The following is a 27,646-nucleotide window of genomic DNA, read 5'->3' as shown; positions in this document are numbered from 1 at the left end:
AATTATTTGTGAAAGTGTGAGTCACTCAGTTGTATCTGACTCTTTGCGACCCCATGGACAGTAGCCCAGTAGGCTCCTCTGTCCATAGAATTCTCCAGGCAAGAATATTGGAGTGGGTAGCCATTCCCTTCTCCAGGGGATCTTCCTGACCAGATGTCCTGCATTGCAGGCAGATCCTTTACTGTCAGAGCCACCAGGGAAGCCCCAATAATTATTTATAACAAAATGCTTTAAAAAAAAAAATCTTTTGGCCCAGCCACACAGCATGTGGGATCTTAGTTCCTTGACCAGGGATTGAACCCAAGCCCCCTGCTTTGGAAGCATGGAGTCTTAACCAATGGACCACCAAGGAAGTCCCTATAACAGAATATTTTTAAAATTAACTCTGTTCCTTTGATCTCCATAGAAGTACCAGGATTTCAGCCTGCGTCTAGTAAACGTTCTTTCCTATGAAACAGTAGTGGGTACTTAAGAGGAGGTACAGAGAGACATGAAGGCCAAAGCAAAAGATCCCTACCTCTCCCTGCCCACCCCCACCACCCCCGCCACAGTCTTAATCGATTCCTTGGGGGTATGAATGTGGCCTGTCAGATGTTTTCAATGTCTTATCTTTTTATTATACTTGAAAAAAAAAAAAAAGCCAGAGATGAACTCACAGTCCATATCCTGTTTTATAGCTTGCTTTTCTCCTTCGATAACAGATGAGCTAGGCCTTCTGGAGGTCCTGGCATGGAGCGGCACCTCCTTCTATGTGCTGAAGAGTCCTGTCCACACAGGCTTTGTTCTTAAAGGCACTAGTAGCCTCAAGCAAGGCCATCGTAACTAGGAAAAGATCTCAAGGCCTCAGATGCAATCTGCAAGGGGATCCTTGGGAAATGGGCAGCTTTTGTCCCTTGAACAGTGGTGTCCTGTGGCTGGATGTCATGACCTCGGAAACTCCAAACCTTCAGGACAGCAAGAGGTTCCCAGATGGAACCGGGCAATCGTCAGCCCTACAGTGAGTAGAAGGAGGAGGCAAGATGTGTGGGGTTTGCTGCTAGATCAGATTCTTGCCATAGGGGATCCAGAGCCCCAGCAAAACATATATAGTTCACATTTTCCATTTCCTTCAGGGCATTGGTCATTGACATTGAGAAATACAGTGACAAGTTGATGCATTTTACAATATGTCCAAGAAAAGTTCCTTCCAGGAAAACTAATTTTTACATTGACTCAGCACAGTCAAGCAATGATGTTTCTTTAGTGTAACAGGGTTACATACAAAATCTTGTATGCTTCCATATGGAGACCTGTACAAAAAAATTTTCTGCAGAATTGTTAATATTTTAAAAATTGGAAATGCCCATCAGCATGAGAATGAATACATACACTGAAATATATTTATAACTGGAATACTTGACAGACATGAAAATGAGTGGAGTAGATCTTAAAATAACATGGAGTGAAATAGCAAGCGGCAGGGTATGTGGTGTGAGACTGTTTAAAAAGCACACAGAAGCTGCATTGTGTTTATGGATACCTGTGTGATTGGTAGCAACTTGACAGTGATGACCTTGGAAAGGGAGTCATCCCAAGGTCATCGATGACTTTGGGAAGAAGGGGAAGAGACTACCCAGTTGGGCCACATCCCTGGTCCCTGTAATGTTAATGTCTTTCTTTTTTTTTGTAGGAAAAAAAATGAAGTTTCCATCTTCACCATATCTAAGTATACAGCTCAGTAGTGTTATGCACATTCCCAATGTTGTAACACAGTCCTCCAGAACTTTTTCCTTTTGCAAGACTGACACTCCCCATCCACTCTCTCCACAGCTCCCGGAAGTCACTACTCTACTTTCTTCTTAGAATAATGTGATTACTCTAGGTATCTCATATGACTAGAATCACACAGTAATTTTGTGTATATGTGACTGGCTTATTTCACTCAACATAATGTACTCAAGTTCCATCCATGTGGTAGCACGTGACAGGATTTCTTTCTAAGTCTGAAGAGTATTCCATTGTGGATTCTGGATACATATCCTGGATATACACCATATTTTCTTTTTCCATTTGTCTGTTAATGGGCATTTGGGTTGCTTCTACCTCTTGGATATTGTGAATCATGCTTCTGTGAACCTGGGTATGCAAATATCTCTCTGAGGCCTTGCTTTCAATTCTTTCGGATATTTACTCAGAAAAGGGATCACTGGATCATAGTTCCTTTTTTTTTTTTTTTCTGAGGAACATCCGTACTGTTTTCCAAAGCAGCTGTACCATTTTACCTTCCCAAACAACAGTGCACAAGGGTTCCAATTTTTCCACATCTTTGCCAACATTTAGTTTCTGTTACTTTACTATTTTTTATGGTGACTATGACATGATACCTCATTGTGGTTTTGATTTCCCTTCCCTAATTATTAGTAATATTGGGCATCTTTTCATGTACTTATTGGCAATTTGTATATCATCTCTGCAGAAGTGTCTATGCAGTTTTTTGTCCATTTAAAAATAAGGCTATTTGATTTTTTTTGTTGTTGAGTTGTAGGAGCTCTTTGTATGTTCTGGACATTAACTCCTTATAAGGTATATGATTTGCTAACATTTTCTCCCCTTCCATAGGTTGCTTTTTCACTCTGTTGATGTATATTAATTTTTAAAAAAGAAATATGAAAAAAATGAACTTTTGCTCATGCGTGTTTGCTGTATTATCCCTTGTGCTTTTATTTTCAATATTTTTTAAGTGAAAAAAGGTGGTGGGAAGTCTTGAAGGTCTGGGTTAAAGTTTGGGCTCAACTTACTTATCTCCAGTCTGTTTCCTCATATATCAAATGAAGATCATAAAATTCACCTGGCAGGAGTACTGCAAGAAGTAAAATAATATATGTAATCCTCAGAAAATATGTACAGTCCTGCTGTCCAATAAATGGGGATCATGATTCATCAGTCACGATGATGGCTGGCAGACGGAAGAAGTTTTCAATCACTTTGTACCCTCCTGTAAGACTGAAGCACGCATCCTGTTTTACTCTTCTTCTCTCCTGTTCCTCTCCTGCTTCCAGCCTCTACCCCCATCTTCTCTTCCAGTTCTCAGATTACTCCAAGCTCCAAGCTCCACCCACAGGCGGGCTGGTGTAAGGTAATAGGGAATGGTGGGGTCTGTGGCAGTCTGAGAACACTGCTGATATGCAGCTACCTCTGAGCTCTAAGTTGCCATACTGGAACGTGGGCCCAATGTTATCAGATATTTTGGGTTGGTTTTCTTTCTTCCTTCTGAGAGCAGTCAGAAATCCATTATTTTATGGAAAATACTTAGATTTTTAAAAAAATAACTATTTTTGGCTGTGCTGGGTCTTTGTTGCTGCATGGGCTTTTCTCTCTCTAGTTGTGGTGAGAGGGGCTACCCCCTAGTTGCCGTGTGTGGACTTCTCATTGCGGAGGCTTTTCTTGTTGTGGAGCATGGGCTCTAGGGTGCTCAGGCTTCATAGCTGTGCCTCCCAGGCTCTAGAGCACAGGCTCAGGAGGTGTGGCGCACGGGCTTAGTCCCTCCACGGCATGTGGGATCTTTCTGGATCAGGGATGGAACCTGTGTCTCCTGCATTGGCAGGCAGATTCTTTACCACTGAGCCATCTGAGAAACCCTGGATTTTTTTTTAATTGTTGGAAATCCAGTTTTATTCACTACTGTGAGGTCCAAACTGAATTCTCAGATAGGCCAGTTCTAACCTGCGGAGTGCCAGCTGGTCATCTCTGAGTGACAAAGGGGCCATGTGCATGATTGGGGGAGGGGTGCAGCGTGCAGAAGGAATGGGAGCTCTTCACTTGTGTGCAGATGTGCAGGCCTGCATGCGTATATGCACATGTGCACACATCTCTACGCATGTACATTTGCATTTTACAGGCGCCTCCAGTCCTAAGCAATGAGAGAAGAGCTGGTTGCCCTGGAACATTTGGTTTTCATTTGTCCAGTCCTCAGTGGCTGCCGATGCATTCGCTGTATGGGACCTGGGTCAATACCTCTGCTCTTAGATCCTCAAAGCTGCATCAGAGACCCTGGTCTGGGAGGTCCGTAGGTCCAAAACTCGAAGATGAAGTTCAAACCTCCTAGTTCCCTCTGCTCTACAAATCTTTAATGCCTCTGTGCACACAAACCCATGCCTGCCTTGGACTTTTCTGTCCTTCTATATAGAAGTTTGCTGGTGGGATCTGAGCTTGTTTATGGCAGAGCCGAGTGTCAGAGAGGAAGCCTCCGTGAGGCAGTGGAGCTAACACAGCCCGCTGTTGGTCTGGCCCAGTGGTTCCAGCTATTTTGGTCTTTCTGCCCTTTGGCTCAAGACTCGAATTCCAGGGAGGGGAGGATCTGATGGACCTGCCTCGGGTCACAGGTTCACTCCGAGGCCTGTGGGAATATCAGGCCTGTGCCGTGTTATAGCCCCAATTCACAAAAATGAGGGGCTGGCTAAAAGAGTTTCTGTGAAGTTTAAAAATAGTGATAAAAATAGAAGCGTGTATACTGTAATTCAGAATAGGAGTGGCTGGAACCCAAGCGTGATTCACTTCTGCTGGGATAAATGAATCTGAGAGCATGATGAGTTTGAGAAAGCAGCCAAAGTCTAGGTGAGGGAAACCAAACAACAGCAACAAAGAAATCCAAAAGTGAAATAGGAAGTACCACAATGACTACCTGGAAATTACATGTTGCTCTACTGGGAGCCTGTGAGTCCAGTTTCTAACATGTGGTCTGCGGAAAAGCTCAAGCCTTTTTGGTTTTGAGCATCACTGCAGACTGGGTGGTCTGAGGAGCCCTCTTGTTGCAAAACAGTGCAAAGGACACACCCTGGGATGATCTTTGTTCCCATGAGCTTTAGGAGAAGGTTTCAGAAAAATGAGCTGAGACCTGAGCTGTTACACAATGGCTTTAGGGGCAAGTGCTCTAAGGGGCACAAATGTTAAAATACTTAACATGCAGTGTGGGTGGAAAGCCAAGCCACAGCTTCTGGTAGTGATGCTCTCTGGTGACCAGTGTGTGTGTTAGTCATTCAGTAGTGTCTGATTCGTTTTGACCACATGGACTGTAGCCCACCAGGCTCCTCTGTCCATGGAATTCTCCAGGCAAGAATACTGGAGTGGGCTTCCATTTCCTTCTCCAGGGTACTTCCCAACCCAGGGATTGAACCCAGGTCTCCCGCATTGTGGGCAGATGCTTTACCATCTGAGCTACTAGGGAAGTGACCAGATGCAGAAGCAAACTCTCTGGAAAGACGTGTTCCCAGTTTAGATCCAGAGGACTTCCTAGTTGAAGAAGAAACTCACTTCCATCATTATCAGGAAGGGACTTGGGAAGGCAAGCCATTTTGTCTAAGAGTTAACAGGTAATATAGAAAACATATTTAGAGTTCCTCCACTTCTCAACTAGCAGATCTTGGAACTGTCAGATACCAAATATAAAACAGATATATATGAAATGGTTAAAGAAATAAGGGATGCAGTGACAAAGGTGAGGACCAAAAAGATACAATCAGACACAGACAGACCTTGAAAATAGATATTCTGGAAATAAAAACGTTTCTTGGTTGAGTTGAAAACACTTCCAGAGGATGGTTGGATAGTAAATTAGAGAGAGAGAGAGATAATTAAATAAGAGAGAGAGAATTGAGTAAACTAGGATGTATGTCCACAGTGATCACCCAGAATGCACCCCAATGACCAAAAGATACAAATATGAAAAGTATACGAAGAATAGAAAGCCTGAAGAAGAGGCAATATTTGAAAAGAGCTGAGATCATTCCAGAATCTATAAGAAAACATAAAAACACAAATCCAGAAAGTATAGCATATCCCAAAAAGCACAAATAAAAAGATTCATGCTTCAACTCACCTTAACGAAAGCACAGTATACCCAAAACAATAAGATTTTAAAAAGGGCCAGAGAGAAAGGACAGATAATTTATAAAGAAACAACAGGTAGGTTGGCAGGATCCTTCTCAAGGCAGTGGGATCCAGAAAACAAGGGGAAAAACACCTTCTGAAGATTGAATGAAATATCTCTTAACAATCTTAGAATTGTGTACCACCAAAATGGTTTCTCAAGAAAAGGAGTGCACAAAGAGACATTTAAATTCTAGCAAATCCTGATACATTTTTATCTTTAAAAAATCTGTACTAAAAAAAAATAAAAATAAAAGAAACATGTACTAAAGAAAACTTCTAAAAGAGATTCATTGGGGAAGAGATACAGATGTAGATATAAAGTCTAAGATACAAAATATAGTGAGCAAAAAACATAGTAAATATTGTTTAAATGCAAACAATCACTGAATAAAATCACAATTGTAATCATAGTAATTTAAAAACTATAATGTATAGGGTTAAAGAAAGAGCTAATATATAGAATGAGAATAGTGTATAAATCATGAGGGAAGATTAAGATGGAAGCCTTCTAAGGTGGTAGTATTATCATGGGGGAGTTATTATAAAAATTAATATTAGAGGTGATGAAATTAAATGTGCATGGAGAGATAGCTTGAGTGGTACCCTCTACAAGAATAGAAATAGACTGTAAAAATTTTAAACCAGTAGCAAGAAAATGTGGAATAGGCAAAACAAAACATAAGTCAAAAAGTCAAGAAAGAAGGAGAGAAAGCTCAGAAAAAGCAGAACAAATTTTTTTTTAAAAGGAAGATAGTAAAACAATTCTAAATATACCAAGAATCCCAATCAGTATAAAAAGAGTGTACATGCCAGTTAAAAAGACAGAAATTGCCAGACAGGAATTCTTTTTTAAAAAAATTCCAACAATGTACTATTCATAAGGGATACATCTGAAGCATAAAAGTACAGAAAGGTTGAAAGTAAAAATGTAAAAGCATGGATGGACTTCCCTGGTGGACCAGTGGTTAAAGATTCACCTGCCAATGCAGGGGACTCGGATTCAATCCCTGGTCCAGGAAGGTCCCACACGCTGCACGGCAACAAAGTCTGTGTGCCACACATACTGAGCCCCTCTTTAAAGCCCATGAGCTGCAGCTATTGAGCCTGAGCTCTGTAACTACTGAAGCCCGTGCGTCCTACAGCCCAAGCTCCGCAACAAGAGAAGCCACCGCAAGCCCACACACTGCACAGATAGTAGCCCCTGCTCCCACGACTAGAGAGAGCCTGCGTGCAGCAACAAAGACCCAGTGCAGCCAAAAATAAATAATAAATAAAATTAAAAAAAAAAAGAAGCAGCGTCTGCCTGAGCTAAAAAAAAGAGTAAAAGCATGGAAAAAGAAACACCAACAGATACAAAGTAGGCATAGTTATACTCACGTAGGACAAAGTAAACTTTTAAGATTAAGGGTATTATTAGGAATAGAAATTATAAATATAGTCAATGCACATTATCATGAAGTCTGTATTTGCAAGTTTGCCTACTCATTGAACTTTATTTTAACCCTAAAATAAACACTTGCAGTGCTTTGCAGTCATTCTCAAGTAGATACAGAGTGATGAAATTTTGAGTCACTCAACAAGCTGAGGTTGAACAGCTTCCTGTTTTAGCTCATACTAGAAACAACCATCCCTTTGGCTGTTTATTTAGTGCTGTGGTTTTTGTATTTCTGTGCTTTTTGTTGGTGATTTTGCTGTTTAAAATGGTCCCCAAGCATAGTGCTGGTATCTAGCATCCCCATGCACAAGAAGGCTTAAGAAAAAGCATGGATTAGAGAAGCTTCATTCAGGCATGAGTTACAGTGTTGGTGGCCACATGTTCAATGTTAATGAATAAACAATATGTACTAAATAAGGTGCCTTGAGACAGAAACACACATATAACAAGATTCAGTTCAGTGCAGTTCAGTTGCTCAGTCGTGTCTGACTCTGCAACCCCATGAATCACAGCACACCAGGCCTCCCTGTCCATCACCTACACCCAGAGTTCACTCAAACTCACGTCCATTGAGTCGGTGATGCCATCCAACCATCTCATCCTCTGTCATCCCTTTTTCCTCCTGCCCCCAATCCCTCCCAGCATCAGAGTCTTTTCCAATGAGTCAACTCTTCACATGAGGTGGCCAAAGTACTTACATATTGATTAACTGATGAAAACTTTATAATGAGAGGCTTATGCAAACCTAGCCTAATATTTCTCCAAGAAGCAATGGTTCAGTATTCATTAATTCAGTGTTTATCACAACTTCATAGAATAAAGCTGCAGAGAATAATGACAGAGAACTGTAGTTCATCAGGAAAATATGACAATTTAAAATTTGTGTATCTAATAAAATAGCTTCAAAACACAAAGCAAAACTGGCTATGATGCTAGGAAGAAACTGATTAAGTCACCATGATAGGAAGCACCTTTCTTAATTATTGATAGGCCAAACAGACAGAAAATCAGAGATACAGAAGATTTGAAGAGAACAGTCGACAAACTGAAGGTGAACTGATGGGCAGAGACAGTCTGCATTTTCCTCAAGCAAACATGGAACAGTTAAAAAGTTTCTTATTACATATTAAGCCAAGAGCAAGCCTCAGAGATTTTGAAGAATCAGTATCACAAAGATATTCTTCAACCCAGTTGTGTTAGAAATAGCTAGAAAAAGTTAAATAGAACTAGTCATACAGCTGGAAATTTAAAAACACACTTCTAAGTAGTTCAAGAGTCAAAAATAATCATAATGAAAACATTATAATATTAGAAATGAATGATAAGGAAAGCACAATGTATCAAACTTAAAGGATGCCAGGCAAGTAGGACTTAAAGGGAAATACAAAGTCTTAAATGTTTATTTTAGAAAAGAGGGCAAGAACATCCATGAGCTGAATGTCCAACCTAAAATTTTAGAAAAAGAACACAAAATAAACCCAATGAAGGTAGACGAAAACAAATAATACATCTAAATGCAGAGAATAATAAACCAGAATATCAAGACACAGAGTAATAAGCCAGTGCTGGTACTTTTTAAAAACAGATGCTACTAATAAGATAGAAAACAAATGCATGAAGATATCCAAAAAATTGTTAAAAAATAAAACCCAAAACCAAAAACATAAAGATCAACAAAGACAAAACTTTATTCTGAAAGCACAAGTAAACTGGAACTCTGGCGAAACTGGTAAAGAATAGACAGAGGCATGAATAAACAATACGAGGAATGAAAAAAGGGTGTTAATTTTCATATTACAGATTTTAAATGAGAGTGAGTGATAGCCCTTAACTCCTTTTAATTTAAAAGCAAACAAAATGGAAACGTTCCTAGAAAAACATAACGGAAGTGCCTCAAGACGAATAGTCAGCATAGTCCTGCTACTGCTGCTAAGTCGCTTCAGTTGTGTCCAACTCTGTGCGACCTCAGAGATGGCAACCCACCAGACACCCCCGTCCCTGGGATTTTCCAGGCAAGAACACTGGAGTGGGTTGCCATTTCCTTCTCCAAGCATAGTCCTAGAGGCACTAAAAATATTAAACAGCCTTTAGAAATTTACCCACAAACAGCAGACCTAGACAGTTTTCAATTGAATTCTGCAAAATTTCAGAGAACATATAATTACTATCTCCCAACTAATTCCACAGGACCTTAAAACTGATAAAACGAGAGAGGAAAATTACAAGCCAATCTAACTCACAAACACAGATGCCAAAAATGCTATATAAAACATTGGCAAATAATAGTGTATAAAAAGATAAAATATTTATCCCTGAAATTCGAGTGGCTTGAGAAGTTCTGTACTTTTTATTAATCACACTAACAATTTCAAGAATAACCATATGATTATCTTGTGTAGTTGTTCAGTCGTGTCCGACTCTTTTTGACCCTATGGACTTTACCCTGCCAGGCTCCTCTGTCCATGGGATTTCCTGGACAAGAAGAATACTGGAGTGGGTTGCTATTTCCTCTTCCAGTGATTATCTTAATTGATACCAAAAAATTATTTGACAAAATTCAATCCTGTCTAATCAAACACCATAAAGAAATCAAAAGTGAAAACATAGGCCACAAATGGTTGAAGATATTCACAATATGTACAGTGGACAATATTCAGAATATATCAAGAATTCTCACATAGCAATAAGAACTCAACAGAAAAAAAAAAAAAGGGCAAAAGACCCAAGCATTAACTATGGAGGGAATAAACATGTGGGGAAATTACCTTGACCTTATTAATAATTAGAGAAATGAAAATTAGCAATGAGATATCATTTATAACTGTTGTGATTGGCCAAAAATTAAGGCTGACAGTAGCAAGAGTTAGAAAGGACATGGATCAGCAGGACCCATATACGCTGCTGGTATGAGTGCAAATAGTTACAACCTCCTTGGAAAACAATATAGCCTTATCTTCTAAAGATAGATATATCCTGACAGATTGGGAAAGGAGTATGTCAAGGCTGTATATTGTCATCCTGCTTATTTAACTTATATGCAGAGTACATCATGTGAAATGCCGGACTGGATGAAGCACAAGCTGAAATCAAGATTGCTGGGAGAAATATCAAGAACCTCAGATATGCAGATGACACCACCCTTATGGCAGAAAGCGAAGAGGAACCAAAAGCCTCTTGATGAAAGTGAAAGAAGAGTGTAAAAAAGCTGGCTTAAGACAACATTCAAAAAACTAAGATCATGGCGTCTAATCCTATCACTTCATGGCAAATAGATGGTTCAGAAACAATGGAAATAGTGAGAGACTTTATTTTCTTGGGCTCCAAAATCACTGCAGATAGTGACTGCAGCCATGAAATTAAAAGATGATTGCTTCTTGGAAGAAAAGCTATGACCAACCTAGACAGCATATAAAAAGCAGAGATATTACTTTGCCAACAAAGGTCCATCTAGTCAAAGCTATGGTTTTCCACAGAGTTGGTGATGGACAGGGAAGCCTGGAAGGCTGCAGTCCATGGGGTCGCAAAGAGTCGGACATGACTGAGCGACTGAACTGAACTGATGGTTTCTCCAGTAGTCATGTATGGATGTGAGAGCTGGACCATAAAGAAGGCTGAACACTGAAGAACTGATGCTTTTGAATTGTGGTGCTGGAGAAGACTCTTGAGACTCCCTTAGACTTCCAGGAGATCAAAGCAGTTAATCCTAAAGGAAATCAACCCTGAATATTCAGTAGAAGGACTGATGCTGAAGCTGAAGCACCTATACTTTGGCCACCAGATGGGAAGAGTTGACTCATTGGGGAAGACCCTTATGCCGGGAAAGAATGAGGGAAAAAGGAGAAGGGGACAACAGAGTATGAGATGGTTAGATAGCATCACGGACTCAATGGACAGGAATTTGAGCAAACTCCTGGAAACAGTGGAGGACAGAGGAGCCTGGCTTGCTGTAGTCAATGGGGTCACAAAGAGTCGGACAAGACTTAGCAACTAAACAACAACAAAATGAAGTGCTTGATTTTTTAATTCTGTTAATTCCACAAGAGATTTTTGAAGTATAGTAAAGCTCTTATTGGCATGTTTAAAAAACATTTTTAACAAAGTGGCAATGGGACATAAAGAAATATTTTCCAGAGGGAAAAGCAACCAAGTGGACTAGTACTCCAACCATCGCTATCTCCCTGGATGAAACTTTCATTTTCCCAGAAGAAAATTTCAGCCCAGGTTTTGAGCTTGATGGGCTGGCCCCTGAGCATGCAAGATCAGCCATCACTGAAAAAACTCTCTGTAATTTTGGAGTCCATGTTTAATCTGAATACACTGAACTGAATATCTGATGGAAACTCCAGAACACACTGTGATTTCAGATGCCCTTTAGTTGAGAGGTAAGATTTTCTAACTTAATGAAAATAAAGAAAACAAGTAAAAAATGACAGGTTGAAAAATTGAATGTTTCATGCTGTCACTGTCCTGAACCTGAAGCCCTTGGTGTAAGACTGCAAATGAATTTCCTCTCCAAGATATAAAATAAAAATTTTATTATTATTAACCTTAAAGAAACAAATAATTATTTTAAATGTTGTGACGAATTTTTTAAAAATTTACCTAAAGTTGACAGTCTGTATTAAGTGGCCCAGAGAGGATGAAAATTTGAGGCCCACTGTCTATAAGGTTGGGCTTCCCTGGTGGCTCAGTGGTAAAGAATCCACCTGCCAATGCAGGAGATGTGGGTTTGATCCCTGAGTCGGGAAGATCCCCTGGAGAAGGAAATGGCAACCTACTCCAGTATTCTTGCCTGAGAAATCCCATGGACAGAGGAGCCTGGCAGGCTACAGTCCGTGGGGTCACAAAGAGTAGGACATAGCTTAGGGACTGAGCACGCATGTACACATGTCTATAAGGTCTGCTGGATACCTGTAGGTTTCTTTCTTATTGTGGGTTATGCTAGCTCCCTCCTGTCAGGAGACAGACTGTTTCTGGCAGCTTGCACATGGCTTCTTTTCATGCAGAAATTTCAGAAGGAATCTGGAGAGAGTCAACATCTTGGGTACTAATTCAGCATCCCCATTCTTCAAGAGCAGCCCCCGACTTTGCCCCGATCACTGTTTCTGCTTCCATCCCCTATCAGGCATGTGGTCCATGCTGAGAAATGCCGACTTGGAGCTGGTTGACCACCCTGGAGTTGGAAGGATCTGGCTGGAATCCTGCCCATGCTTCCCAGGTGTTTGGCTCTAGGGAAGTGACTTTCCCACGATGAGGCATGGTGTTTACATCTGGAGAGCTTGGGTAATTCCTTCATCCTGGTAAGGGTGACTGTGAGTCCTGAATGAGAAATTGTGAAAACTCTTTGAGACCTGCAAATGCAGAGCATATTGAAGGATCAGCAATTCCGTTTTCTCCCACTGCCAAAAATCTTTCCCATTCCATTCTCCCTCCTTGGGGTTGGAGGTGATGCAGGCTGGCGAGGCACACAGGATGGATGTTAGGGAAGCCAAGAAGGGAAGGAGGCAGTGGTTTCTCTCTCATCGGGCTTTGCTTTCTATCCAGCCATCCTTTACCTATCAGTCATTCATCTGTCCAGTCAATGCCAGCAGTCCTCTGGGTCTGTGGAATTACATCTGACCACAATGCTGTCAACACTTTTCTGAAGTCCTGGCCCTGTGCTGAAGCCTGGGCTGTTTGGAGCTGCTGGAGTGCAGATCCACCTAGCAATTGTGGTCTGGCAGGGCACTTCTTGTAGCTCCACATGGATCCACAAGCTGGGGGGCTAAAGAAAACTGGGCTGAGCCTCCAGGAAACCACACTAGGAGCGTAAGAATGCTGTCGGGGTTGGAAAAACCAAACCCTCCCAAGTCGTGGGCTTCCTCCCTCCAGTCCGACAGATTCATGTAGACACAGGGCGGGTGCCAAGGAAGCAGACAGACCATGGCCATGACTGGACAGGGTGCTATGACCTGGCGAAAGGGAAGTTGTCTCAGCCAGACTTGGGGAGAGGCTTCCAGAATAGCGTTGCCAAGTTTATGAAACAGGCCGGCTTTTCATCCCCGCTCCTTCTGTGTCCCCGTGTCCAGACGTTTGCTTGGTGGCTCCATGGTAACCGTGATGCCACAATGGAATATTCTTCCCAAGGTGCTAGAAGGAATCCCTCGGTTGAGCTCTGCAGTATAAGGTCAGAGTGAGTTCACTTCTCCTTTTGCAGGAGCAGTTCACAGAAGAACTCTGAGAACCATCCTGACAGCAAGAAACATCTGGCATCATGAGCGGAACATGGTGAGTGAGGACAGCACGCGCGGGTTCCTAGGGCCCTTGTGCATTGTCTGAGGCGAGGGTAGGCCTGGCGGTGCAGGGGATGGAGGAGCACGCCTGGGCTTTGAGCTCCAGCTCCACCATCGGGCAGCCTCGGCTGACCTTGGGTGGGATTCCTATGGTCTCTGAGTATCAGTTTCTGAATCTGTAGAATGGGGATGAGGGCTTCAATCCCTGGGTCTGGAAGATCCCTTGGAGAAGGAAATGGCAACCCACTGAAGTATTCTTGCCTGGAAAAATCCTACAGACAGAGGAACCTGGCGGGCCACAGTCCATGGGATTGCAAAGAGTCAGACATGACTCAGCGACTTCACACACACAGTGGGGATGACGACAGTGTCCACTTCACAGGGTTACCGTGTGAATGAACTGAGCGAAATGCTGGGGCAGTTACTATGTAAAAGTCTGAGCTGTCATCAGTGAAGAGAAACCCAGCATTACTTAAGCCAGCAGAGTTTAATGTGCTCAGTTGCTCAGTTGTGTCTGACTCTTTGAGACCCCATGGTCTGTAGCCCACCAGGCTCCTCTGTCCATGGAATTCTCCAGGCAGGAATACTGGAGTGGGTAGCCTTTCCACTTCTTCAGGGGATCCTCCCAACCCAGGGATCAAACTCAGGTCTCCTGCATTGCAGGTGGATTCTTTACCATCTGAGACACCGGGGAAGCCCATAGGAGGGGCAAAACCAGGGTGGGCTTTTACGGAACCCCCACTTTTTGCTTTTCAGCAGCATCCTATGGCTACAGAGTTAAGGCAAGGGTTGAATTCCACGAGTCAAAAAATTACCTTTTTCTGAGGCCTGACGCCATGGGGAAACCCGGGGACCCTGGCTGGGTTATACAGAAAACCAACCAGCGTGGCTGCCTCCTATCCTTGCATCTTACGAGCCACTGGCTGAACATCGGGGCCAGGCAGCTGGTCCTGGCCTCATTACTGCTCGGAACCAAAGAACAGGGACCTGACAGGTCTGATTCCCGTGTCTCGGAAGTTTTGCGGGTGGAAATGCAAGGGACAGGGACTCTGATACGGGGGTCGGGTGGAGGATGTCACCACCTTGGGGAGGAGAGGAAAAGGCCAGGCGCTCGGCACTTCTGTGTTCACAGCTGCCCATGGTGTCTGCTGCGGCTGTCCCTGGGGATGGCAGCGATGAGAAGGGCGCTCCTGCTGCTGCTCTACGTCTCCCACGCATCTGCCAGTGAGTGTGCTTCTATCTTTTCTCTCCCGTCACGACTTTAGCTGACCATGTGACGTGGCAGGGGGAGTCATCCCAGAAAAGGAAACTGTCCTTTTAATGTCTAGAGAGGGACTCGGGGGCGGGTGAGTTACGCCACCTTGCTCTGGGCAGCATGAGTTGGTGGAGGGAACCAGGGGAAGAAGTGGAACGTGGTGGGTGGATGTAGGACACTGGGCTTGAGCAGCCTGGTGTCAGGACTAGTCCTTGGGGAGAGTCTGGTTAGGAAAATAAAGCTTAGGCTACAGAGAGGGCCCCCTGAGGGGGGCAGAGGGGGTTGACATGAGCTCCTGGCTCCCCACTCACCGCCCCTGCCCCTGCCCTCCCCAGGATATATCCTCCAGGCTCCATCCTTCCTGAGCCGGAGTTGGGGGGCGAGTAAGGGGAGGGTAAGATTTGTCTTATGCACTTGGGAACCAGGCCTTCCAAGTGTTTCTGTTTCAGCTTTGGATGAAGGCCTTTATCCTTAAACTTTTAACATTACCTCTAAACTGATCCCCAGCTGCAGGGCTGGGCTCAGGGGCAGGGAGGTGCCTTAGAGGCTGCCTGGCCTCAGTCGGCAGAAGTGGCAGCTGCAGTCACCTCCCTGATACCCAGGTTATAGATTCCAGCCTGGAACAGGGTAGATGGTAGGGCACCTGATGAAAGCAGTCTCTGTGCCAGCTCCTGCCACCCCAGCTGGCTCTCTCCTGTCTTCCTGGAGTTAAATAGGAGACATGAAGGAGCTCCCCACGCACACGTATACACACACCAAGCAGACCAACCTCCTTCCTGGCCTCCTCCAGCTCCTTGCAGGCCAAGGAGACAAAAGACAGAAAGGGCCTCTCCGCCCCTCTTTAAAAGCCTCAGGCAAGTGACCTGGGGCCAACATTTCATCTCTGGGACAGATGTCCTCATTATATCCTGGCCTTTCAAGGATTGTATAAGGTCATGAATGAATGAATCAGCCAATTAGAACTTTGAAAAGATAAAAGTCATCACACATGTATAGATTCTTGCTGCATGAGGAAGGGCTGTTTATGCCTTGCTCACCACAGATGGCCAATATTCTGTGGAAAAACAAACAAACCAGAATTCCTATCTCTGGTGACCCTGAAGCACCTGATAGCCTTGCAGCCATCATCCTGCTGACAACCAGCTCTGTCACTGTTCCAGCAAAGTCTCGAAGTGTCAGTTCACAGAGATGTGAATCTGATCACATGGCATGGTGCCCTGGCATGGAGTGGTCCTTTGATGACTGTACTGAATATTCAGTCAACTCCAGCATCGCGGTTTGGAAATGCTCTGCCATTAGTGGTCACCTCAAAGGTCACCTCCTGGGGGAAGCCCTCCCAGACTTCATGTTCTGGGCAAAATCCATGTCCCCTCTTCTGTGTACTCTGGGGACAGTCTTGTGTCACAGGTCTCTCTGTACATCACTCTTCAGCGTGTCTGTCTCCCTCATGCATTGGGACCTCCCCTGGGGTGGGGACAGAACCCTGAAATCTGTCCCATTAGCCCAGCCCCTAACTCGGCAGGGCTGTGTGTACAGGTAGATGAATGGATGAAAAAGAAGCCACCAATGTCCTGACCTTATCAGCCAGTGCTACCCAGCAGGTGACATGCAGGGCCCAGGACCACCAACTTAGAAACACACGCTGGGGACTCACGTAGTGGCTACCAGAGGAGTGGGGGTAGGTAATGCCATCATCCATTGAGCTAGGAATTATCAGTCATGGGGACACACCTCTCCTCTTGTGAGAGGTGTGTTACCTTACCTCTCATAAAAGGAAACTGAAGCCCAGAGAGGTGAGTGGCTCTCCCCAAGTCCCAACGCACAGTGGCAAACTGGACTTGGGACATGGTGTCCAGATAATAGTTTTAACCTGGCAGACCCCAGAAAGGGTCTTGAGGACTCCCAAAGATCCCAGAGTACACTTTAAGAACTGCTGATATTTATGAAAGATTTCAGATAAACAGCTTAGGATAAACTCAGTGGGACTTCCCTGGTGGGAAGGGAAGGGAATTCTTTTTCACTGAGCCACCTGGAAGCCCCCAGTGGTAAAGAATCCACCTGCTAATGCAGGAGATGTGGGTTCAATCCCTGGGTCAGGAAGATCCCTTGGAGAAGGAAATGGCAACCCACTCTAGTATTCTTGCCTGGAAAAATCCCATGGATAGAGGAGCCTGGCGGGCTACAGTCCACAGGGTCACAAACAGCTGGCCCCAACTTAGCGACTAAACAAACAACAACAAATCTGCCAAGTGCTAAGCTTGTAATAAATGAGGGTGATCATCGCTAGCCTAACATTTTTAGATTCAAAGATGTCACCAAGGGTCTTTGATGGGGAAGAAGACCTCCTACAAAAATAAACGAGGGTGGTATGGTTATGGCGAGCCAGAAAACGTGGGGGAAACAGCAGGAGAGCGAGCGGGTCCTGAGGTCTGATGTGGCAGTGGTAGTGGCGGCCACAGGCCTCTAGCTGCTTGCCCGGCAGTCAGTCTCCTGCACATCCCCTCCAGGTTGCGGCATCCAGAAAAGCAACATTGCGGTCACTTCCGAGGAGGGTTTGGTCGAAGAGCAGGAGTTCCCGTGGGTGGTGTCGCTGCAGGATTCCCAGTACACCCACCTGACTTTCGGCAGCATCCTCAGTGAGTTCTGGATCCTCAGCATCGCGTCCACCTTTCAGAACAGGCCAGTACCCCAGCTTTGGAGCTGACACAGCCCACCGAGGCGGGGTGGGCTCCGGGGGACTCTGCTTCCTGCTCAGCTTGGGGAAGCCTGGAAGGTGGATTCCTGGTGTCAGGGCAATACGGCTTTTTTTTTACCAGCTCAGGGCTTGCCTTGAGCTTGGGGGTCCTAAAATCACCAGCTGCCAAGGTCGGCGCAGTCTGTGTCTTCTCTGCGGTAAGGACTAACAGCTGCACCTCTGTGGAGCCAAAGGATGCGCTCGCCGTCCTCTGTAGGAAGGATATTGGCTCCCGCTTTCTGTACTACAGTCACAAAGGCGCTGACTCTTGACACTGGAGGTCCTTACTGCTTATCTTGTTAAGGGAACTGATAAGAGTCCTAACAAGGAGTCTTCTTAAGGGAATTGATAGGATAAGTTTAAAACACTTAAACCTCAGACCTTAACCATGAGACTGCCACGAATGTACGTGCAGAGAGAAAATGCTTGAAGGAAATACACAAACACTTGGAGAGTGCCCATCTCTGGATGCTCAGAGCACACATGATTCCTGTTTTCTTCTTTGAACTTCTCTGTATTCTCCAAATGGTTTACGGTAAATGGACATTCTTTTAAACCAGATTTAAAAAAAAAAAAAACACTGTATGTGCTATATATATTGCCCTCCAGAGAGGTGGTTTTCTATGTAGTGTTTTCATTACTGCTATTTTCTATCTGATCTGCTGGTTTGGTTGATCTCCTTTTTTTTTTTTAATTTTATTTTTAAACTTTACAATATTGTATTAGTTTTGCCAAATATCGAAATGAATCCGCCACAGGTATACCTGTGGCAGTTGATCTCCTTTTTGACTCTGGGTTTTATTAAAGACCATTTAAAAATATCCAAGTGATAGGATGCTTTGCTTTGTTCTCCAACACGATTTAATTTTGAGTTAGATGGCAAGGTGATCTATTAAGGAATTTGTTCATGTTGTCTTTGTGGTCTACTATGTGGTCCATGTGACTATTTTCCATAAGTAAATTAAAAAGTTCCCCTCTGTCCTTGGAATATAATTTAATATATAAAATTGGAGCATGGAGTCTACTTGATCATTCCTGGGCTGACCAAGGCAAATTACAAACTCCTATCTTTTTCTCCTTCTATTTCCTGCCAAGTTAATTCATGAACATTGTGTTACTTGTTGCAATAAATTCTTCATTGTAGATCTAATTCCTTATCACCACGAGAAGCCTTTGTCTTGTTGCATGCTCTTCTGCTTTGATATTCAGAATAAAACTCATGCTTTTTGTTTTTAGATTATGTCTTCTCTCCAGTACTCTTGCCTGGAAAATCCCATGGAGGCTACAGTCCATGGGGTCGCAAAGAATCGGACATGACTGAGCAACTCCACTTTCTGTTTTTCTTGCTTTCTGTTTTCCTTTTCATTATATGGCTTTGTTTCATAAGTCTCTTCTAACAGATTTGGAAAGCTTGAATTTGTTTTCTTACAAATGTGTTCATCTTAGCGTTACAATTTCATGGAAAATACTCAAGTCTTCTGTTTCTCTCTGGATCATCCTCTCAAGACTCTCCCATGGCTAATGCCAGAATTCCTATCTTTCCACTCTTTCCTTCTCTCCTCATGACCACTCAATGTTAATAGGTTATTTATGTACTTTCATGTCTGCACACTTGTTATTTCATATATTAGCTGTAAATAAATAACAGTTTAGAATCCAATGAAAGATGAGAAAATTGGTGTATACAACCCACCTCTGCTTTCTTTTCAGTTTTTGTTACACCATTTGATTATTGCCAGGGTTTACATTATTACTCCAACCTATGGCTTTAAAAGTTTTTCTTTCATTTTAATTTTAGACCCATAAATAAATAAGCATAGAAGAAAGATAATCAGCCATAACATACCAGATTATCTTCAGGTGGTAGGCTATATGCTTGTAAGATAGAAGAATCTTCAAAGAATGATGGCACAAGTGTAGGGGTTCAGAAATGATTTCCTGACAAACTACTGTAAAATTGATAAATGACAAGGTCTTACTGTATAGCATAGGGAACTATATTCAATATCTTGTGATAAGTCATAATGGAAAAGAATATGAAAAATAAAATATATTATTGTAATATATTGTATATAATATATGGAATACATTTTATATGTATGAAATATATTTCATATATGTTTCGTGTATTTCATATATAGTCTATGAAATATATTTCATGTATATAATATATAAAATATTATATATATATATAAACTGAATCACTTTTCTGTATACCATAAACTAAAACAACATTGTAAATCAACTACACTTCAATAAAACGAAAAAAAAAATTTCCTGGGGACATGCTTCAAAAAGGTGAGTAAAAAGTAGCCCTAGGAAGATGAGTTGGATGGAGCCAAAAAATCAATAAACATGAAAACAGGAAAAGTGTGAAGCTTCCTGGGTGCCTCAGCTTCTCAAGACCTGCTTGTTCTCTCTCTCCAGGAAGGACGCTGTGGCTATAATTGGTATAGCTAAGATGGATGCAAAACTGATTGCTCATGAAGAGTATCCTATCAACACCATCATCATCCATGAGGACTTCGACAATATGACAATGAGAAATAACATAGCCCTCCTGAAGACAGACACGGCGATGCAGTTCAACAGCCTGGTCCGGCCCATCTGCTTCCTCGGCAGAAAGCTGAACAGGCCGCCACTCCTGATGAACTGCTGGGTGGCAGGATGGAACCCCACATCTGCAGTTAATGGCTTCCTTCTCCTAGAGGAGGCTGTGTGTGTGCCAACGGTGGGGGTGACCAGGATGAACCATTCCAGGGCTTAGCTCAATAATTCAGGTGGCCTGAGGTTCTGGAGTTGGGCTGGAACCCCCACTGAACGGGTCAGGATTCCCAGCGCTTGCCCTCTTTGAGGTCACTTTTACATTGGGTCCTTTTTCTTTTATCCTTACACCCAAATTGGACATACACGGGTAGCGAACGCCTGAAGTGACTGCAGGGTTACTGAGGGGCGAGGGGACATCATTCCCTGAACCAGAGCTTGCAGTCCTCTTCTCTGAGCCATCCTTGTTTTCTCTGACTCTTGGGAAGCAAACAAGGAAAAGCAAAGAAAGGGTGAACGTTCTCTGCCTGCTTCACACTCAGGTTCTTTGCTTTCACAAAGGTAGTCTTCAGTAAAAAGCCAGACACGTGTTGTGATTTCTATGAGGAAAAGGGGGTTTATTAGAACATTTTTTACTGACTCCCATCTGGATATGTGAGTTGTAGTTGAGTTGACTTGGGGGATGTCTTCCTGTTAATAATTCTTGGGCTCTCTGTTGCATGGTCCAGACAGGAAATCACATGACAATGAGTATCCTGAGGAAAATCTCCGTGAAAGACATTGACTCGTGTCCCTTAAACATAGAGCAGAAAACAGGATGTGGCAACCACCTAGAGATGGAGACTAACGCCGTCTGCTTGGTAAGGACACGGTGGAATAGAAGCTGAGAGTAAGCAGAGGTTACTTCATGGGGGGCTTGGGGACTCCCCCTGGCTGCGTGTGGTCAGGGACGGTCACTTGGGATTCACAGATATCTCTAGGATGAGCAGGACTTGGCAAATAAGCTCAATAACCCAATAATAATAATAAATACATAATAAAAAATAAATAATAAGAAAAGCTCAATAGCCATCTGCTGAATGGACTAACCAGTCACCATTGTCAGTGTGACATGACTAAGCACGGCTAAGTAACATGTTTTTTCATGAGCTAAAAGTTTGAAAGAATGAGTCCCAGCCACACATGGGGATATATGTTGAGTGTGCTCATAGCACAGGCTCACTCTATTTGGCTTCTTTGGAACCTAGACTGATGCTATTGCTCATCAGTCACTGGGTTTCTTTTTTTCCGATAAGAAGCCCTGCCCTCTACCTGGATGTGGGCTGTCCTACTGTCTCAGGAAAATGCACAGAATTCACAAACACCTGTCCTTGGCCCTCATATCTGTACCTGGGGAAAGCGTGGCTTACCAGGGCCACACAGTTAATAAACATTAAAGACAAGAACCCAGGTCTGCCAGACTTCCAAAATTTCCCTCCTCTACTCCATCAACCACTTTTCTCAAAATAGTCTTCAGGATTTCCCAGTGGGAAAATTTTTTCAGAGGGCTAAGGAAAAGTTTTTTTAAGAGAAAGGGAAAAAAATACTTAGATGTGGACAATTCTTTCTCAAAGTCATTTCATTGCAAAAGCACGAAGGACTGCCTTTCATCAGACAGTAAGTTTGCCCTGCCAAAGCTGGTTTAACATTTATCAAGTGTTCTACATTGTACTGCAATGTAGTCCATGGGGTCACAGAGTCGGACCCGACTGAGCGACTGAACCAACATTGTACTGAGCTCTGTCAGATGCGCGATTGTAGCAACTTCTTAGAGAATGTGTTAAAATACAGAAGAAGATGTAGCTACTTAACAAAATCCTGCCATCAGCCACTCCATCAATCTAGAGCCACACTTCATCAAATCCAGATGCTATCAGCTGTAGAGCACACTATTATTTTATGTAATGTTGAGAAGGAAAAAATGCTGGAAGAAGAGTGAATGGAAATTCTGGAATCAACTGATTAAAAGACACATTCCATTTCAAAGATGAAAAGTTTTAAGAGAATCTTAGATGCATAGGAATATGGTAAACTCCTTACAGGCTTCCCCAGTGGTTCAGCGGTAAAGAATCCACTGTAATGCAGGAAACTCCAGTTTGATCCCTGGGTCGAGAGGATACCCTAGAGGAGGACATGGCAACCCACTCCAGTATTCTTGCCTGGAGAATCCCCACGGGCAGAGAAACCTGGTGGGCTACAGTCCATGGGGTCGCAAAGAGTCAGACACAACTGAAATGACTCAGTATACAGCACAAACTGCTTACAGTCTAAATGATCACTTCTTTAAACCACCCACAAAATTTAGATTGGTTTTTAACTGCAGCACACCTGTAGACAGTTCTTTGCTTTTTAGATTATGCTTAAAAACTGTCTCGGACCATTAAAAAAAACAGTGCCTTGTCTAGCTAGAGTCCCAGGAATTGTGTTCTACTGTCCAGGGGTCCTCAAAGTCACACTTCTCACCTGTGGAATAATTCACCCAGGTTCAGTGTCTGCTCTGGGCTTCCCAGATAGCTCTGTTGGTAAAGAATCCACCTGCAATGCAGGAGACCCTGCTTCAATTCCTGGGTTGGGAAGATCTGCTGGAGAAGGGAAAGGCTACCTACTCCAGTATTCCAGCCTGGAGAACTCCACGGACTGTACAGTCCACGGGGTCTCAAAGAGTCAGACACGATTGAGCGACTTTCACTTTCACTTTTCAGTGTCTGCTCTAATGAGTCCCCAGAGATCCAACAAAAGCAGAATCACTCTGAATCCACCCCTCCTTCTTCCCAAACTGTTAGGGCTTTTGCTGAATGTTGAGGTTGAGGATCGCCCAATGAAAGGGTTGCTCCCCCAGGAGATGAGGTGAGACTGCTCCAGAGGAGCAGCTGGTACTTTTTGTCTCCATTGCTTGAGCTGCAGAGGTCTCAGCCTTACAGGTTATGGAGAAGAGAAAAAGCAGCGTACTCTACACCTGAGTGGAACAGCAGCTTGCAAAACCACCCGAGAGCCAGGGATGGCGACCACACAATCATTTGTCAAACTATTTGTCCTGAATTGCATTCCTTTTCTTCCTCAAGCTGTAAAAGCACAGTTAAAACAAACTGGAAGCGGGTCCGGTGAACACAGTGGAGATTACTCCATGCTTGGCCAGAAACCCTCTGTGCCCCAGGCAGGCACAACAGGGTGCAGACAAAAAAGCCTGTTCACCAGTCCCAGGAGGACTGGCCAGAGCTCTGGGATGAAGTTTCTACCTTCTGCTGTTTGGCAGCAAGGGATAAAAACAGTAGAGTGTGAAAAGCTGAAAAATAAAGAGTTCCAAACTCAAGCACCCCCTTCCATCTGAAGAGAGGCACAGAATGAAATCCAGAATGTTACCCTCACGTGTGTGTGGCCGTGAGAAAACCAGGGAATTATGGCAGCCTTGCCGAGCGTGCCTCCCCTGGCCCTGCTTGTGGAGTGGCTCTTGTCTTCTCCTGTTCATTTCTGTTCTGGCATGGCTTCCTCAGAAAAAGGAGGGTTCAGTGAAAGAGGCTGCAAGTGTATAGACACCCAAGAAGGCTCAGGCACTGAGGCCTGGGGACCGGCAGGGACTGACGTGACCACTTTTGCGCCTCTCTAATTCTCATGGTTGAATCTGTTCAGACTGTTTGCCATTGTCAACTGTAAGCCCCCTCCCCCATGCCTCAGTCCAAATAGTGAGAGTGAAGTGTAATTGCCCAGCCTTCAATGATAAACCCACCCCTGCCTGGACCAAGATGGACCACAGGCCGGGGCTGGGGAGCAGGTATTCCTTTAAGAGGAGGCCTGGGGGATGGGGGCGGGAGAGGACAGTTAAGATAAATTATTCCTAGTTGCTGCCTTGTTTCTTTTTCCACATTTCTCAGTTTTTCTTGTAAAAACGATGGCCTTTTCTCAACACCAGGGTAATAGCAGCTAATTGTTTACTGAGTGCATTCTGTAGGTCAGGCACTGTGCTAGGACCTCTGCTGGTGTTACAGAGGTGAACTGAGTCCCCAGTTTAGCTCAGAGAATTAGGTAACCTGCCAGGGCTACATCTCCAGCCAGATGTGTCAGGCTCCTGCCCACTCACCTGAAGGGAGATCAGGTCTGTATGGCAGAGCTCCTGAGGCCAGGAGGACAGCTCTCTAGGGTCTTGGATGGGGATGGCGGGGGCAGGGTGCCTCGCTGACAGCTGCCAGGCTGATAAATCTGTGAGTCCAGCCTGGTGGCATCTGTTCCCCCACTAGTCTGACTCTGACCCTAGCTGGACTGTGGGTGGGTGTGAGCAGCTTAAATCCAAACAAAACAGAGAAGAGAAGGGGGAAAATGGGCCCATTCCAGGCCAGAAAGGAACAAAATAACATTTGAGGAGTGAGAAACCAGAAGAGAGGGAGGGTTTATTCAAAGTCCTAGAAAGGGGCAAGAAAATGAAGTGGGAACTCGGAATCTACAGGCAAACTGCAGGAGCCTTCAAATAATTTGTATGATAAAAGGAAAAGTCATCTTGTTGGAATTTGTGGGACAGTGGCCTAGATTAGAAACAGTATCTTATAATTTACCTCATTTCTAGTGAGAACCAGCGAGAACAGGCCAGAATAGTGCAAAACTTTTCTAGAACAGAGAGTAAATAGCACTAGGACATACTTTTTAAAAAGAAAGAGAGAGAAGGAGTTTTTTTTCCTAAGACCTGAAGCCTTCTATCCTTTATCACAGGGGGACCCGGGAAACCCAATGATGTGCCAGCTGAAGGAAATGAGACTGTGGGTGCTGAGAGGAATCCTGTCCCAAGGAGGGGAGAAATGCCCCGGCCTGTTCCTGTACATCAGGGTGGAAGACTACAGCGACTGGATCACGTCTAAAACCAGGAAGACCAGCTCTCCCCTGTCTTCCTTCCATCACTGGGAGAACCCCAATCCTTTACCCAGCTACTCATCACGTGATCTCGTGACACAGAGAAAACAGGCTGGGCTGAGCCAGCTTGCGTGGCCCCGACTATCCTTCCAAGGACAAGAAAGGTCCACCGTGCATTCCACGCGTTCACTGCCAGACAATGGCACTCAAATGAGTCTAGACTTCCGGGAAAAGGGGCGGAGGGAGCCAGGCAGGTCTGAGATGGCCATCCAGCCCACGTACTATGACTACTACGGTGGGGAGTTCATGGCGTCTGCGCCCTCTTCAGGCCAGAACAGGTTACATCAGCCCCAAGAAATTACCTTATTTTTTCTTTGCGCTCGTTTTGTTTGGTAATGGGATCTTCGTCTAGGAGCTAGCCCTCCAAACCGAAGAGGAAGCTCAGAACGCTGAGTGCCAGGCATTCACCATGCTGTTTCGGTGTCTCTTTTTGAGAGTCGCGCAGCTAGACTGCCGTGGACAGGGCCGCGCTCAGACTTGGGCCGGCTCCCTCTCCTCTAGCCCCACTCCCGCGAGCGGGAAGGTCGCTTTCGTGTGTGCTTGTGAACTAAACGTGGGCTAACAAGTGTCAAACCATTAGAGTGCCCTGTGGTTCTTTCAGTGTTCACGGGTTCCCGGGGCCAGGCTGTGAAAACACTTCCCCAGGGGGCTGAGGTGGCCTGAGAGGTGACCGGAGACCCCAGCCAGCACAGGGAATAGTGAGCGGACCCCATGACTTAGACAGGAGCTAATGACTTTAATGGATCACTTTTTGGTCGGCAGCCGTAGCTTCCTTCTGGCTATTTCCCAGGGCCGGAAATTGCCTGCAACTGCTCATTGGTGGTTTTCATCTTATTCCAAGCTTTGCGGTAGCCTTTCAAGGACATCTACAAAAGGAGAAAGGGGGGGGGGGGGGGAGAAGATCATTTGAGACAAACGGATTGTGCCAATCGTACCCGCATCCAGCCCTGTGATGGCGCGGATGACCTTGTGTTGGGCACAGTGTCTGCGTGCAGGCGGTGGCCCCCGGCCACCTTGGGGCATCCGAAGATTCATTGTTTCTGTTCAGTGAAGTGAGAAGTTGCAGGCTCCTCCTGTGATTCTCTGCTACTTCTTGGCCCCAGATATGATGCGCCCATGTTTGGACCCTAGTTTATTATCCTGCTGCCAAGTGACCACGGGAAAGGGAGAAAGAAGCACCCTGGAAAATGTACCTGGTGTTTACATGCCAGAACGCTAAGCTTCCCAAGTGACCTGACTGGGTTTTTGCGCTGCTCTAAGGATGTCTCTAGTGTCCTGTGTATGCAACCTGGCCTCTGGCAGTCTCAGTGCTTCCCTTTTATCTTTTTTTTTAGACGGAGGCATTTCATTTGCACTTTTCCTTTTTCTTCTCCACAGCTCACAATGGGCAAGGGGTCTTCCGGGCACACTGTACCGTATGAAAAGGCTGCGGACTTAGTCAACGGAAAGACCCATGTCAACTGTGTAAATGCATGGAATCAGGTTCTGAGTGATATTAAAATCCATTATCTCATTTTTTAACAACCTGGCTTATCCATGTATTAAATAGCAGTCACTTAATTATCCACAGTGGGGAGAGGGACTCAAAAGCTTCCAGAATTCAATAAGAAAATAAGCAACTAAAAACACACTATTGCTACAGTGTCTTCCTGATAACCTGAAAAGGCCCTGTCTTTAACAAGAAAAAGGAGCTTTAAGGAAAAAAATTTTTCAAAAAGCCATCTTTTATTTTGGTGTAAGCGTTGAAGCAATGACTGAGATTTCTCACAGACTACACTTCCAAACGCCTGCATTCTTAGCTCAGAATACAAAATCCTAAACAAAAGATGGGGGGTGGGGGCAGTGCATAAGACATTGGGGGGTCTTGAGACTCACCTCTGCGATCTCCACTTTCCTCTCCCACATCCTGATGGTCTTCTCCAGGTCCCCGTTGCGGATCTTCTCCCGGATGTACATCATCACCTGTGGAGCTCGGAACTCAGACAGCTGCTTCCGGAGCTGCTTGTTCAGAGCCAGGGCCTTGGCCCGGTCCTGGGTGGGGGAAGGGACCAATTAGACTGTGGGCTCCCTTGGCAGTTCCAGCCTCCTAGGACTTACTGGCCCTGGCAACTCCCCCCCGCCTACTTTCAATGTCGTTCTAAAAATAACGTTTACATTTTCAAAGGAGTGGATGAAATCACAAGATTCTGACTTTTTACAGATCCTGACATGTTTGTCCAGTTCAGAAACACTAAGTGCAGTCTATACAGTCTTTCTTCCTCCCTTCCTTTTTTCCTTCTTCCTTTCCTTCTTTTATTAAGGAATGTGCTTTACTTTTGATTGCTTAGGGGCTTTTTTTTTTTTTTGCAAAATATACATAACATAAAATTGCCGGTTTTAACCATTTTTAAATGTACAGCTCTGTGGCATTCAGTATTCTCGAATTGTTTTGCAGCCTTCATCACAATCTGTCTGCAGAAGTTTTTCATTTTCCCCAACTGAATCTCGGTATCTATTAAACACTTAACTTCCCATACCCTTCCTCAACAGGCCCTGACAACTACCATTCTATTTTATGTCTCTAT

At 44.3% G+C, this 27,646-nt stretch overlaps 2 protein-coding genes across 2 annotated transcripts in view; one reads left to right on the top strand and one right to left on the bottom strand.

Annotated features, from left to right (window-relative positions):
* The first annotated feature begins 14,780 nt into the window (after positions 1-14,780).
* On the top strand, positions 14,781-26,844 carry PRSS54 (serine protease 54). Its single transcript, XM_055552305.1, has 6 exons — positions 14,781-14,838; positions 17,377-17,548; positions 20,031-20,289; positions 20,876-21,007; positions 24,885-25,186; positions 26,460-26,844. Exons 1-6 carry the CDS (start codon positions 14,781-14,783, stop codon positions 26,518-26,520), a joined length of 984 nt encoding a protein of 327 aa, XP_055408280.1. The 3' UTR covers positions 26,521-26,844.
* Positions 26,845-26,849: 5 nt separating this feature from the next.
* The window catches only part of CFAP263 (cilia and flagella associated protein 263), a 31,037-nt gene continuing 30,240 nt past the window's right edge, over positions 26,850-27,646 (bottom strand). Inside the window, exon 8 of the mRNA XM_055552306.1 lies at positions 26,850-27,113. Within this exon, the coding sequence (XP_055408281.1) occupies positions 26,898-27,113 (216 nt within the window). The 3' untranslated portion in view covers positions 26,850-26,897. The remainder of the gene's footprint in view (positions 27,114-27,646) is intronic.

This window comes from Bubalus kerabau, chromosome 17 (assembly GCF_029407905.1).
Source record: "Bubalus kerabau isolate K-KA32 ecotype Philippines breed swamp buffalo chromosome 17, PCC_UOA_SB_1v2, whole genome shotgun sequence".
In the NCBI taxonomy this organism is placed as follows: domain Eukaryota; kingdom Metazoa; phylum Chordata; class Mammalia; order Artiodactyla; family Bovidae; genus Bubalus; species Bubalus kerabau.
This window is presented reverse-complemented; position numbering and strand designations above follow the sequence as displayed.